General features: G+C 35.2%; 1 protein-coding gene across 1 annotated transcript; it reads right to left on the bottom strand.

Moving 5' to 3' along the window:
* Positions 1-112: 112 nt before the first annotated feature.
* Positions 113-14,413, bottom strand: LOC129807993 (transmembrane 9 superfamily member 2). The gene is made up of 3 exons (XM_055857624.1): positions 14,025-14,413; positions 13,576-13,770; positions 113-6,094 (listed from the first exon to the last, which is right to left on the bottom strand). The coding sequence occupies exons 1-3, from the start codon at positions 14,172-14,174 to the stop codon at positions 4,436-4,438; spliced, it is 2,004 nt and encodes a 667-aa protein (XP_055713599.1). The 5' UTR covers positions 14,175-14,413; the 3' UTR covers positions 113-4,435.
* Positions 14,414-14,804: the final 391 nt, after the last annotated feature.

Genomic DNA, 14,804 nt, shown 5'->3' with positions numbered 1-14,804 from the left:
CTTCGAAAGCCATCACATTCGAAAAGTAACGAATATTTATACGAGATTTTCATTTTTCTTTCTCGCAGACAGAACTTTAAACAATTTCACAGATATTGCAAAGAAGACTCAATTTCTTTTCGTTTTTTCTTTGTATCAGATATATTTATTTCGCTACAATTATTACGAATAATTTCTAATACTTCCAAAATAAACAAATAATTGTATCAATTTTCTCCATCATGTGTGTGTGCCAGCAATTTTTTTTTCTTATCATATTCCTTTAAAGCACAAATATGATCTTTTTGTTTTCTTCACATTATTCAATATTGTCCAAAAGGAAAACTTATCTACTAACTTCCAAATAACCGAGACGATGAGTAATTCTTCTTATTCATCATCATTCATCGTACTATCACACTGTACATTAAAATTTTATATCAATCCACATCGCTGATAAAATTTTAAACTTTGAATTATTTATTCCTTCTATACCTTTTAGTTCAGGAAAATTTCATAAAGTCAAAATTCACATCCCTTTCTTTCTTAAAAGCTTCGCATATGTCTTACTCTTTCGCACTCTTCTTCTTTTTTTGCACATCAAACCAAATTTAATTTAGTTAAGCCAAATTTTAAGACCGAGAGAGAATTTTTACTTTATAAAATTTTCCTGATCTAAAAGTTGTAACAGAGCCACTAGCGAGAAAAAGTCGAGTTTGGTCTACAAAAAATTGTTTTAGTAGACATAAGTACGAGTCCCCATTAATTTGTTGAATTCATGAGTAATGGCTCCGGCACACCTTTTAGGTCAGGAAAATTTCATGAAGTCGAAATTCGAGTGTCTTTCTTTCTCATATGTTCTGCATATGTCTTTCTCATTCTTTCGCACTCTTCTCCTTCTTTTAAACATCACAACAAATTCAATTTAGCTCAATCGAATTTAGATATCGAAAGAATGAGACAGACATAAGTAAAATGTGTGAGAAAGAAAAGGATGTGAATTTTGATTTCATGAAATTTTTCTGATCTAAAAGGTGTGCCAGAGCCATAACAATTTGTGTTATTTAAGACTCATTGTACTTATTTATACTAATTATACTGAAATCCAAATCTGGCTTTTCCGGAAAAAAAACGAATTTGGTCCACAAACATTGATTTTGATAGATTTAAAAAACGTTATTTCTCATTAATTCTACAAATTAATGACTGTATCATCGGGGATCATTTATGCCATTCAAGTTTAATTAAATCAGTTTATGGGCCAAGTCCGGCTTTTCCAGAAAAATACGAACATGGCTAACAAAAATTGTTCAAGATTTTTGTGAACCAAACTCGGGTCTTCCGAAAAAAAACCAAACTTAGTCTAAAAAACATTGATTTAAATATAGACTTCAATATAACAAGTTGCTTCTCATTAAATTCAACAAATTTCAAGGGATCATTTATGCTATTCAAATTTATTTAAATAATTTTTATGGACCAAGTATGGCTTTCCGGAAAAGACGAAATTGGCTCACAAAAATTAATTTAAACAGACTTGCGTAGCATAATGTCTTCTCAGTAAGTTTTATTGAATTAATGAGGAAGAATTTCTTTATTTAAATAACATTAAAACCGAGTTTTGTGATCCAAGTCCAGCTTTTCCGGAAAAAACCAAACTTGGTATACAATAATTGATTTAAACAGACTTAAAAAACATAAGTTGATTCTCATAAATCCAGTAAATTAATGAGGAATCGTATTCTATTCAAGTTAAAACAATTTCTGTGATCCTAAATTAGCTTCTCTGGAAAAACACCAAACTTGGTCTACAAAAGTTGCTTTAAACAGACTGAGAAAAACACAAGTCGTTTCTCATTAATTAAACAAATTAATAAGGATTCATATTAATGCTATTTAAGTTTATTTAAATATTTTTTGTAGTCCAAATCCGGTTTTTCTGGAAAAAGACAAACATGTCCCACAAAAATCGATTTTAATAGACTTAAAAAAACACAAGCCATTTCCCATTAATTAAACAAATTAATGAGAAATCATATTAATGTTATTCAAGTTTATTTTACTAATTTTTGTGGGCCAAGTCCGATTTTTCCGGAAAAAATCAAATTTGGCCCACAAAAATTGATTTAAACCGACTTGAATAGCATATATGAGACGCTCAGAGCAGAAATGGTCTCCTTTGCATGCATTTCCCTATTAAAACAGTCCACTTCTGCTCTAAGCATCTCATATAATCTCAGTAAGTCTTATTGAATGAATGAGAAAGATTTTCTGCAATTTAAGTCACTGTAAAACCAATTTTTGTGGACCAAGTTCGATTTTTCGTCCCTGAATAATTCAAAGTTTGCCGAAATCAACCTGAAAAAAGGTTTGTGTCTTGGCTAACCAAAAAGCGCATTATCCGAAAAATAGTGGATGTCTTGGCTAATGAATAGGCCTTTCCGCTATTTTTTCCTGCGAAAAAACACGATGAAACGCAGAAATGTTAAAAAATTGTAGTTAATTCCATTTGATATTAGCTGAGAATTTTTTTGCTCTTAAAATTTCTTCATTCGCAAATTCTTTTTAATTGAAAAAGAAATCGCAAAGAAATTAATCTCTTTTTTTTCTTTATTTGTTAAGAAATCATTTTGTTGGTGATCACCGTGATCACAGTGCCACCCGAAAAAATTACTTCAACTAAAAAATACTTTAATAAATTTTTCTACACAAAATTACATTATAATTAATTCTTTTGATTAAAAACATAATTTCTCTAATTAATTCAAATGTGTTTTCGTTTTTCGGATTACCCGAAAAAAATCTGTCGATGACCACATCGACTGACCCAAAAAAGGTTGCTGTCTTAGCTATCTGTCGCTAATCATAGCAAAGCGCCCCAAAAAAAATATTTCAATTGAAAAAAAAATTGAAATGGAATTTTCTATGCCAACGAGTACCGTTAGCTAAAAAAAGGCAATGTATTCGGTTTTTTTTTTTTTGCTGAAAACGCTGTCTGTTTTAGCTAACTGTGCTAGCTGGTATGCAAAATTACATTAACTCTTTCGTCTCTTTTGGGACTCTGAGTACCCAAAGCAGCATATGAATATTCTGTGAAAAACAATATTTTTTAATTATTCATAACTGATAAAAGTCCTATTCTTGTCGATGATTAAAAACTATAAGGATGTCCAAATGTAAGATATTTTTTTAGGGCCTCAATTAATTCCTGAGCTTAGATATTTTTGATTAAAAAATTGTGAAATTGGCTTGCAGCATATACTGCGGTCCGGAAAGAGTTAAAACAGAAGTGAGTGAAAACCGTTTGAAAGCGAACAAACGTTAATAAAAATTATACGTCAATAGACAAAACGCGACTTGGACAAACTTATTTTGACATTTATTCAGTTTCAAACTGAAGGCAAATTTCTGAAATTCACACTTGCACCCACGAGCTCTTTAGGTAGCCGAGAGAAATTGACTCGGACGGTGCCAGCCAAAATCCCGAAAGCCAAAATCCCGAAAAAGCCAAAATCCCGAAAGCCAAAATCCCGAAAAGGATGAAATTATATGGAGGGAAATGTTTAGAATAATTTCCCAAGACACAGAAGATTTCCCTTTGCCTCCAGCAAGCGCGGGTACAATCGTGGGAGTAGCTGAGACTCTTTTAAGTATTCGGGATTTTGACCGGGACCCGACTCGGATACCCCGCAGATTCAAATCCTTCGGTAAACCGAAAAGTACTCGTTTCTCGTACTCAAGAATCTGAAGGGTGTGCGAGTCAATCTCTTTCAGCCACTAAAGAGCTCGCGGGTGCGAATGAGAATTTCAAAAATTGGCCCTCTGTTCTTGCCGTTCTTGCCCACCCCTGCATTAAAATATTAATTGGTTAGCCAAGACACAAACCATTTTTCGGTCTATAAGCCTTTCGGGTGAGCCAAGACACATACTTTTTTCGAATGGATTTCAGCCAACTTAACAAAATTGAAAGCATTTTAGCGACAATTAAATTTCAATGTACAGCCTGATAGCAGGATTAAACTTAGGATCACCTCACTCTCACTAATGCACAAAAAAATATCCAGTAAAATAAATTCAGTGGGTTAAGTTGAATTTTTTTTTTAAAGGAAGAAGGAAAACATTTAAAATTACTTTACATTTAAATTATTCTTAATTATTTGCATTTTTTCTCTTAGTTGGCTCATTAGTTTTTTCTTATTTTTTTCTTCATCAATTATTATACACGGAAAAGAAAGAAAACAGGTGTGAGACACAAGGGCAGGTGTTTCGGAAAAAAGGCGACAAAATAGGTGAATAATTTATACATAATCACAAATAAGTAGTTTTTTTCTTCTTTTATCTCTCTGTTTTTTTTTTTTGTTGCAAGAATCAGAAAATTTTTGTTTTTTTTTCTGAAAGGATTTGCAAGACAAATTTCACAACAAAAAAAAAAGAAAAATAAAGAAATTTTTATTAATTAATCCACTTTGACGACACTGTAGATCTTTCGGATGAACCAGAAACAGGCAAAGAATCCTATTGAACCGGTTAGGAGGAAAAAGAGAAAGACCATTATGGCAGTGTAGCCAAAATAGAGAAAAGTCGATGCTGCATCTTCAATTGAGAGTTTTGTGGCAAAATAGTGGCAGCAGTAGATAAAGAGATAGACTGCTGTAAAGCCCGACGTAAGGAAGGATCTCCACCACCAATGGTAATCTTCTGCACAGAGATGGAAGTAGCACAAGAGAATTGTCGTTTCAGAGCACGTTATCACGAGAATGATGAAGACAAGAAAGAGAAAACCAAACATGTAGTACATCTGACTGGACCAGATGGAATTGAGAATGAAGAAGAGTTGAATGAAGATACAACCAAATGGCAATACACCGCCCATTATAATGCCCGGAATTGGCTGTGTATAGATTGATTGATCGGGAATTTGTCGTGGAATCTGATTTGTCCGAACTGGATGTTCCAACGAACGTTTCCTAAAGCCAAAATATGCCCCTACAAATGTCAATGGCACAGACACTCCAAACCACAGTGCCAGCAATGCAAGAAGGGTACTAAAGGGTACAGCACCCGAACTACCTTTGCCCCACAACACCAAATTCATCACGAAAAACAGCCCAAAAACAATTCCCGGGCTCAACATTGACGTCAACAGGACATTACTCTTCCACTTAATCCCACCGAAACTCTTGTAAATCCTCGATGAAACATATCCAGCTGGTGTACCAAGAAGTACAAATAGCACCATGGCACACGTCATAAGAGCCCCCCGATTGGCCGGTGACAGGAATCCAAGGCAGGCAAATGCCAATGTCACCAAAGTCATAAAGAATACCTGAACACCCGAACCAAGTAACACCGACAGAAGCATGCCCTTTCTCGGTGGCCGAAAAACATCACCATGAACAAGTTTCCAGCCAAATTCCTCCTGTGCATCCTCTCCACATTCCATCTGATTGTACCTGGCAATATCCTTATGCAATGTCCTCAGCATTATCATAGCCACCATTCCCGACAGAAACAGCACAATAACCAAAGAATTCAGTATACTGAACCATTGGATATTGGTATGTGGCATAGATTCCAGAATATAATCCCATCTCGATGACCATTTGATAGTATCATTCCTCATAAATGTCACCGAATAGCTGTATGTAATATTAATCTTCTGACCAGATTGCAAGACACTCGCTTCAATTTCCAATGGTTCCTTACTCGTACAATCCAGAGCATCAGGATTCCGATGATTAATTGATGACGGTACAACTTTTACCGAAATTATCCTTCCACCATTCTCCCCAAAAGCCACTCCCCAATCTTCACTATTGCCACTGTGGTACGTTATCGTGAGATCAACATGATTGAATGGATAATAGTGTCCAGGATTGTTGTAGCGCATATTCATAGGGCATGCCTCATCCCCGTCCGGACGACGACGCACCAGGCATCCCATTGGGAATCCCGTGCTGCAATACTGTCGATCATTGTCCAATGGATAACACCATGTCACTGGCATATTGTCCACAATCCAATGATGCTGATAATTCAGGCTCATACCCTTCTTCAGAATCATCAATTTGCGATCACTTTCAGGATCACCACCCGTGTACGTCTTTGTACAAACCTAAACCAGAAAGAAAAAAATAAAATCACAATATAAAAACCAGTGATAAGCTCAGATTATGGAAGCTGAGATTCTTTATAGGGGACCTCGGAATGCTTGCAAATCGAAATAAGGGAAACTGGAGCAAGACTTGTCAAAACGCATATTTAATTCTTTCACGAACTCTGACAACATTGCAGAAGACTATTTTCCTCTAACTCGAAAGAAGTGTGATTTTCGAATCATTTTCTAATGACTCTGGCACGCCTTTTAGGTCAGGAAAATTTCATGAAATCAAAATTCACATCCCTTTCTTTCTCACACATTTTGCATATATCTATCTCATTCTTTCGCTCCAAATTCGATTGTGCTAAATTGAATTTTTTGTGATGTCTAAAAGAAGAAGAAGAGTTCGAAAGAATGAGATAGTCATATGTAAAGCATGCGAGAAAGAAAAAGATTCGAATATCGATTTTAGGAAATTTTCCTGATCTAAAAGGTGTGCCGGAATCATAAAGAATCGCTTCGAACCGATTTTATCTATTTCCACCGATAAGAACAGTTTGCTCAACGCGATTATTTATGGCTCTGGCACACCTTTTAGATCAGGAAAATTTCATGAAATCAAAATTCGAATCCCTTTCTTTCACGCGAGATTTGGCATTCTTCTTCCTCTTCTTTTAAATATCATAACAAATCCAATGGAGCTCAATCGAAAATATGCGAAAGAATGAGATAGACATATGCAAAATATGTGAAAAAGAAAGAGTTGTGAATTACGACTTTATGAAATTTTCCTGATCTAAAAGATGTGCCAGAGTCATTATGGCCCCGGCACATCTTTTAGATCAGGAAAATTTCATGAAGTCGAAATTCACATCCCTTTCTTTTTCACACATTTTGCATATGTCTATCCCACTCTTTCGAACTCTTCTTCTTCATTTAACCATCAGATCAATTTGAATTTAGTTCAATCAAATTTGGAGTGCAAAAGAATAAGTCAAACATATGCAAAACTTGTGAGAAAGAAAGGGATGTGAATTTTGATTTCATGGAATTTTCCCGATCTAAATGGTGTGCCGGAGCCATTATCCACAAAATTCAACTCACAATCGAATTTCCACGCATTCGGAATTGTAAGCACTTTGAAGTCCTCTGTAAGGAATCTTAGCTACCATAAGCTTATCTGGGCTTATTACTGATCATTTTATAATTTATGTCAATAGTTTGAATGCAGAAGGCCAACAAAAGAAAAGAAAGTTCTTCATAATCGGTTAAAATACATTAGCGATAACAGTCCGATCAATTCGGATATAGTAAGGGTCGGGGTAAGGTAAAGTACCCTCTAGACGGCCGGCTCCTCAACTCGGCCAGTTGAATTATTTAACCAATTTTTTAACGTTTTATAGTCAATTTCTATGAAATTTTCACTGATTTACGTTATATATAATATAATACACCTTATAATGTTAAATCAGTAAGACCATATTATAACAAACCAAAGTAAATTGAATAAATAGTCGCACTGGCCGAGTTGAGAAACCGGCCGACTACAGGGTACTTTACCTTACATTAAAGTGAAGTTGAGATGGATGGGACCGATGGGACCTATGGAAGCCACCGTTGGAAAGATCTCGATACCTCTCGCTTAGTAATAACCTTACCGATTTGAGAGCTCTCTCCGATTGAGATTTTTTCTGTACCGATTCAAAGGTATATCAAAGAGGAAACGGAGGAAACTTACCTAAAAACCCGTTGGAAGTTCGAAAATTTAAACCGACGAGTTACACAAAAGTGAGCAAATTCATGAAAGAAATTTATTTTAATAAAATTGCGATTAGGATTAGAACATTCTATCATCCTGAAATTCCACAAAACTACAAAAAAATCGCCTTTTGCTTCAAACGATTAGGGGAAGGTATTCTTCCTTCGAATGTTCATGCCGTCTAATAATGTGAATTTTCTTTTAGTTTAGATATGACCATTGGAAAATCCAATTTAAGACCCCTTATAAATCGGATTATGGGGGCTCGGGGACTTAAGTTTTTTTTAATCGAAAGGTCTTAATCCCTGCTATAACATACTACAATTTGAGATCGATCGATGCCATAGGGGCTGTGTTATTTAGAAAATAAATTATTTAGAAAATAAAAACCACTTGTCAATATAACTCTCCGTTCTCTCTCCAAAAGTGGTTGTACGACGGACGGGACAGGACGGGACGTCCACGAAATTCGATTTTTGGCGCATATGATTTTTGTGATCTAGAAGTGTCAAAACGTATAATTCCAAAATTTGGGCCCGATCTGACGAGGTTGCATTTCACCTGAGATTGTAAACAGCTAACATAAACGGCCCCTATCAATATTTCCATCAATTAATCACACAATATCGAACGCTTTGATTTTATTTGTCCTCTTGCACTCACACAAAAGTCACCGCCTTGCATTGAACTGAGGCATTTCATTACATAGCAACAAAAAAGCAATAAGGATAAGAGGAAGAATGCATGACACTTTAATCTTGAATAGTAGAGATTCATAATTGTATTACTTCAAAGAGATGGTAAAGGAGCAATTTCCTTTTAATTTCTAATAAAGATGGTAAAGCGTCCCAACTTTGAAAAAAGATCTAACTCGAGACTGCAAAAGAAGTTCTTTCACTAATGTCCAATTAAGTAATTTATAATGTTAACCGGTTCATAAAACAGATAAGAAGATAAATAAATGATAAAATAAAAATATATAGATATTAAACTGGCTTGAAACCGATTGAAATTGGTTTAGATTTAAGCCAAATTCCAAAGCCGTTACAAGGACTTCGAATGAGTCGAAATATAACAAAATTTTCACTTGAGGTAACCTCTAAAACATATTCAAAAATAAAAAAAAATCTAACGACGCGTTTTAGAGAAATCCCTAAAACATTGTTTTAAGGAAGTAGGAATGTAGTTTGAGAAGTAATGGTCCTTGAATCAATTATTATGAGGGGTGCTACGGAAGATTAAAGTCACTATCTCTAATCGTTTGGCCTCTTCTGTCTGTTCTGAAAAAAAAAAGGTTTATAGAACAGCCTACTGGATCTTAAAAGTTTACAAAAGGTATATTTTTTCGCAGTTTAGAAAAACTTCTTCGGAAGGCGTCACATTTCAATCAGTGAGAAAAAAACGGGGGTGCGATTAACTTTTTTTCCTCATAACTTTAACACTTTTTATAGGTGTAAAAATATATCAACATTTTTTAATGTTAATTTTACACCTATTTAAGTGTAAAATTAAAATGAAAAAGGGTACCTTTAACCCCTAATACACCTAAAAAGCATAATATTTACACCGATTTCGGATCAATACTGCAGGGTAAAATTAATATTCTGGAAATGTTTATTTTACCCTGCAGTATTGATCCGAAATCGGTGTAAATATTATGCTTTTTAGGTGTATTAGGGGTTAAAGTTACCCTATTTCATGTTAATTTTACCCTTAAAAAGGTGTAAAATTAACATTAAAAATGTTGATATATTTTTACACCTAAAAAGTGTTAAAGTTATGAGGAAAAAAAGTTAATCGCACCCCCGTTTTTTTTTGAGTGAAGGCTTTAAAAAAATGAGATATATGTCTTGCCCAACCAAAAACGGGCCACGTCAATGCCAAGCGGACTTGCCGACATTCTTTTTGGCACTCAATTATTTTAGTCTCGTGATGGAAGGAGTGGAAGGATCAGTCAGTCCCCGAGGATTGTCCAGGAGCACTGATTTAGTTTCGATAAGAGCTCTAAGTACGCGTGGAGGTTCCTTCCTTGGAGCTGTAGCATTTAAGCCACGAGTTCGTGCGTTTCGCGAAGCCTGGGATGTTTTGCCACCCTTTTTTGAATGGAAAACCCTTTGCAAAATTCTAAAAGGTCGAAATTGATAATGTATTTTATGAAGAATATTTTGAAAAGAATCTTGTAGTTAAAATTGCAACCTTTGATCTGTTTTTTTCTTTGAAAATATGGAATTAAAAGAATAGTTGTTCACAATTTTTGAAGGAGGCGTGGCTAAGAAATCTTTGGGAGGAGTTTAATCTCGAAGTGATATGGTAAAGCTTATTACTCGCATTTTTTCTCATAATTTCCAATCAATAAATATTCCAAAAGACATCTAATGAAATTTAACTATAGTAAGGTGGGGTAACTGGATCGTTTTCCGAAAAGTGCTACTTAAACGCTTGTTTTTGGACTGATGAAATCAGCATGCACTAACTGGGTCGCCTTTTCGCTAATTCACTTTTAATTAAACCTTTGGATTTAAAATACTTTTTTCAGAAGGAAAAAAACAATAAATGTTTTCAATCAACCAGCTGTCACTAGCGAAAATATCACTGACTAAAAAAATTTTAGTGAAGAATCCAGGTGGCACAAGATGGAAATGAGTCGATTACACTCACTTATTTAATGCCTAAAAATATTATTTTTGCTTTTTCTCAAACTTGAATAGTTATATTATGTTACTGTAGTGACTAAAGTGTGCCAAATTTCGGCATAGTTGCATGCAAGCGGCAAAATCTCAAGTTTGAAATGTAATATTTTAAATACAAATTGATTTTTTTATTCTTTCTTTTGTAAGAGTGTTGCTTGGAACCTTGTAAAGAGTTTACCGTCTTTATTTACTCTAAAATCATTCTTAATACATTTTAAAATGAATAAAAATATAGATATAGCTTTGGTACCCTATTTCGGCCACCTTCATTCTCATAGTTCCTTGCCCTTCGGGAATTCTTCTTTTAACTTTTTCACGTCATTTCGTTTGTCGAAGCTACATTTTTTGTTATTCTTTTGCATTGTTTAATCTCTAGAGTACGTAAAATCTAAAAGTTCATGGAAATTCGAGGAACAAAAAAGGTGGTCGAAATTGCAAGCTGGCCGAAATTTGGCACATTTACCCTATATTACGGAAATAAAAATAAAAAATAGGAATATTATTTTAAGTGGATTAGTCATAAACGATCCAGATAGCGAAGCGCTCAAATTAGCACACTTGACTATAACTCTTTCGCGTCATTAGGGTCATATATGACCCGGGGAAAAAACAATTTTTTTTGACTATTTACATTAATTGAAATCTATCTGTTTGTGCACAATATCATAATAGAAGGATGTAAGATTCTTGGCTAATTTTCTCAAGACTCCAGATATTCAGGAAAAGAAAATATTTGAGATCAAAAATCACTAAATATCTAACTTTGTGAAATGACTTTTCTTTTTCAAAATTTTTTTATATTAATTTATTTTTTTCAGCAAAAAGTTCTTTAGAAACACAAAATAGAATATCCAAAGAATATATATTGCATATTTTGTTATAATAAACTACTCTCAATTTTCCAGAAAAGCTTGTAGAATTTTCCGGGTCATATATGACCCTATTGTCGGCAAAGGTAACAGTGTTTTCGTCCCAAATCTATAGCGAAATGTAGTTGGGACATTGTTTTTATTTGTGGGGGCATCTTGCTGCTGGACATTTCATCTTATATCTGATGAATTATAACATATTTTGCAATATTTTAGAGTATTCTGCAAGCGTCTCATATTGTACAAGTGTGCAAAAAAACTCGTCTCATATTGTGCAAAAAAAAACTCTGAAAAAGCCTGTGATATAGATTTTGAAAATGGTATGTACACTTCCCTTGAGTACAATAGGGACATATATGACCCGGGGTTTTTCCGAGTTTTCACGCAATGGAAATTTTTTTCCTCTCGGAACTATTATATTTGATCATAAAGCATTAAAAAAAACTCAATTTTACATGAATTCATCTGCTGAATAAAAGTGGAACGCGAAAGAGATAAACAAAATTTTTTTTTTGCAAATTTTGTCAATAAAGGAGAATGGTCAAAACTATATGGGCGTTGGTCCCGGAATCGCCACAAACGAGAGTAGGCGCATTTTGTAGGTACTGATATAAGATTGAAAAATTGCCGGGACTCAGGACGATAAACGCTGGGAGTCCTTGTAAAAATGCCTTTATCCTTTCGAAAAATCGTTGTTTTGACTACGAATTATACAAGAACTGCCTAACTGATCTTGATGAAATTCGGTATAGGGTCACTGTATGACTTAAAGTTTTTATCCATGCATATCACCCCCTCCCCCCACCCTCCATTCTGATAGCCCCCATACAAAATGGGGGCGTTTTACCTTATAACTCCTTCCTAAGAGGAGGTAGAAAGCTGAAATTCGACAAGGGAACAAAGCTTAGGGATTACTTTTAAACCATGTATAATATCTTCCTCCTCTGTCCCCCTTTCTGGTAGCCCTCATACAAAATGAGAGCATTTCACCTTATAACTCCTTTCTGAGAAAAGATAGAAAGTTGAAATACAACATGGGAACAAGGCTTAAAGAAGACTTTTTAACCATACTGATCAAACTCTTCCTCCATCACCCCTTCTGGTAACCCCCATACAAAATAAGACTATTTTACTTTATAACTCCTTTCTAAGAGGAGGCAGAAAGCTGTAATTCGACTAGATGTCTATAAATGCATATAAAATCTAGAAAATTATTGTTAACGTTATTAGTTATTCATTTTTTTCATTCTTTTACAAACAACTACTTCTTCTCAGAAAGGAGGTCAAAATGCTCTCATTTTGTATAGGATTACTAGAAGGGGTGGTGGAGGAGCGGCTTAACATGCATGGTTTAAAAGTCTTTCATAAGTATTGTTCTCTTGTTGAATATCAGCTTTCTACATCGTCTTAGAAAGGAGTTATAAGGTAAAGTGCCCCCATTTTGTATGGGGACTATCAGAATGGAGGGTGGGGGGAGGGGGTGATATGCATGGATAAAAACTTTAAGTCATACAGTGACCCTATACCGAATTTCATCAAGATCACTTTAGCAGTTCTTGTGTAATTCGTTGTCAAAACAACGATTTTTCGGAAGGATAAAGGCCTTTTTTTACAAGGGCTCCCAGCGTTTATGGTCCTGGGTCCCGGCATTTTTCTCAACCTTATATCAATATCTTCAAAATGCGTCTACTCTAATGTTTGTATGAAGATGAACCAGCGCCCATATACTTTTGATCATTCTTCATCATTGTAAAAAATAGTTTTTATGCTCTAGAACTGTTCCTCCATGGTTTAGAACATTGATCCCAGAACAAAAGTTGTTACCTATACTAATGTCTATCCAATGACATAGGTCCCGTTCGTGGCGATTCCGGGACCGGATTTGACCATTCTCCTTTGCATTAGAGCAGTTTCGCATGGATTGTACTTATGCGACTTATGCGTTTTGAACTAAACGGAGATTCATGCAACCCATTTAACATAACTTTACCAACAAAGTATCAAATGGATGGGGGGAAATCGTGGAGTTTATGCAGCAAGGCTTTTTTTTCTCTTCAGTGGGATTGTGCAAATATTTGAAAACTACACTAATTTAGCAAATGACTAATAAATAATAATTGAATAGAAAGCAAGGACAGTTTTTAATCGAGATTTGGAGGCTCTCTTCGGGAACATTACCTTTGCACATTGGACTTTCTCGAGGAAATCAATTTTGTAGGGACCAGGGCGGATCCTCTCGCCAAAGACCACCTGTCCCAGATTCTCCACCGGGGAGTCGCTCTCGTCCACTTGGCAGAAGTCAAAGTGATGGTATTCATAGGGAATCACAGATTCCTCCGTGTTGAGGCGATTTACAAACAGTGGCACTTCTGACTGCAAAAAGAGAAGGCAACATTTTGTTGAAATCACTCTGCGATAACACATACTCCCACATCCTCCAGCTAGCCAGGGTTTGTGAAATTCTTACTCATTTGGCTAGATATCTGCGAGTGTGGAAAAAGGGGTCTCGCGATTGTCGAACAACACGAGGTGGAAAAATTGGGGGGGTTCATAGAAGCGTGCAGAGCAAGAGCACCCTCCCATATTGAAAAAAATTTGAGAAGTTTTGTAGACGTAGCCGTACTCACCTTGCAGGCTGGTGTTGCGTCGGATTTCTTACAGAAGTTTTTTGGGGCTAATCCAGGCAGATAGAAGCCATTCGTTACAGAGATTTGCAGGAGAATGAGCAAAAACGCAGGCAAATTCAATTGCCGACATTGACTTTGCTTTGCACTCATTTTTTTTGTTTTTCCTATGCCAACTTCGTCTTGAGAAAACTTTGGCTACCTCCTCCACTTTTATCACCCACACACTCAGTCTTCCACCTTTTTTTATCACCTTTTATCTGCACCAGTTTGCTTTAACTCCGTTTTTAATGATCTAACTACATTGACACGTTAAGAAATTCCACGTAAAAAGTAAAATTTTTATTTGCGTGATTTGACGGCCGGAATCAGTACCCAATAACAAAAGTCAGCAGCGTCCATGGAATTCGATACGACATATGCAGATTTTGTCCGCAGTGTGGCACCCTATAACCCAACGCCACATTAACTTGGGATATCGGGGCTGAATTCCAAAGAATTGTCACAGAATTCCTCGACATTTCATATTCATTTCTAATATTTTTTAAGAATTTAAAATTCTTAAAAATTCTTCTTAATTCTAAATTTTGAGATGGAATCGGCAAAATTTTGTTCATGAAATACTCTTGAGAAAGAGACACCTTTAAAAAAAAGCCTAATAAAAATGATTTTTAATAAAAAGCCAGTGGTGATGAGGAACACCATACGCTCTGGCGGAAATCCTACGAAGTAATTTTTAGAACCAGGATTTTAGAACAAGTACCGATATGGTCAATAAGAGTC

Source organism: Phlebotomus papatasi, chromosome 3 (assembly GCF_024763615.1).
Source record: "Phlebotomus papatasi isolate M1 chromosome 3, Ppap_2.1, whole genome shotgun sequence".
In the NCBI taxonomy this organism is placed as follows: Eukaryota; Metazoa; Arthropoda; class Insecta; order Diptera; family Psychodidae; genus Phlebotomus; species Phlebotomus papatasi.
This window is presented reverse-complemented; position numbering and strand designations above follow the sequence as displayed.

What these genes read in the sequence shown, in the direction of transcription:
- LOC129807993 (XM_055857624.1), bottom strand. Translation starts at nt 14,174, where the DNA reads ATGAGTGCAAAGCAAAGTCAATGTCGGCAATTGAATTTGCCTGCGTTT. An exon ending in ACGCAACACCAGCCTGCAAG is followed by an intron (nt 13,771 to 14,024) that starts GTGAGTACGGCT and finishes CTCTTTTTGCAG; the next exon opens with TCAGAAGTGCCACTGTTTGT. An exon ending in AGAAAGTCCAATGTGCAAAG is followed by an intron (nt 6,095 to 13,575) that starts GTAATGTTCCCG and finishes TTTCTGGTTTAG; the next exon opens with GTTTGTACAAAGACGTACAC.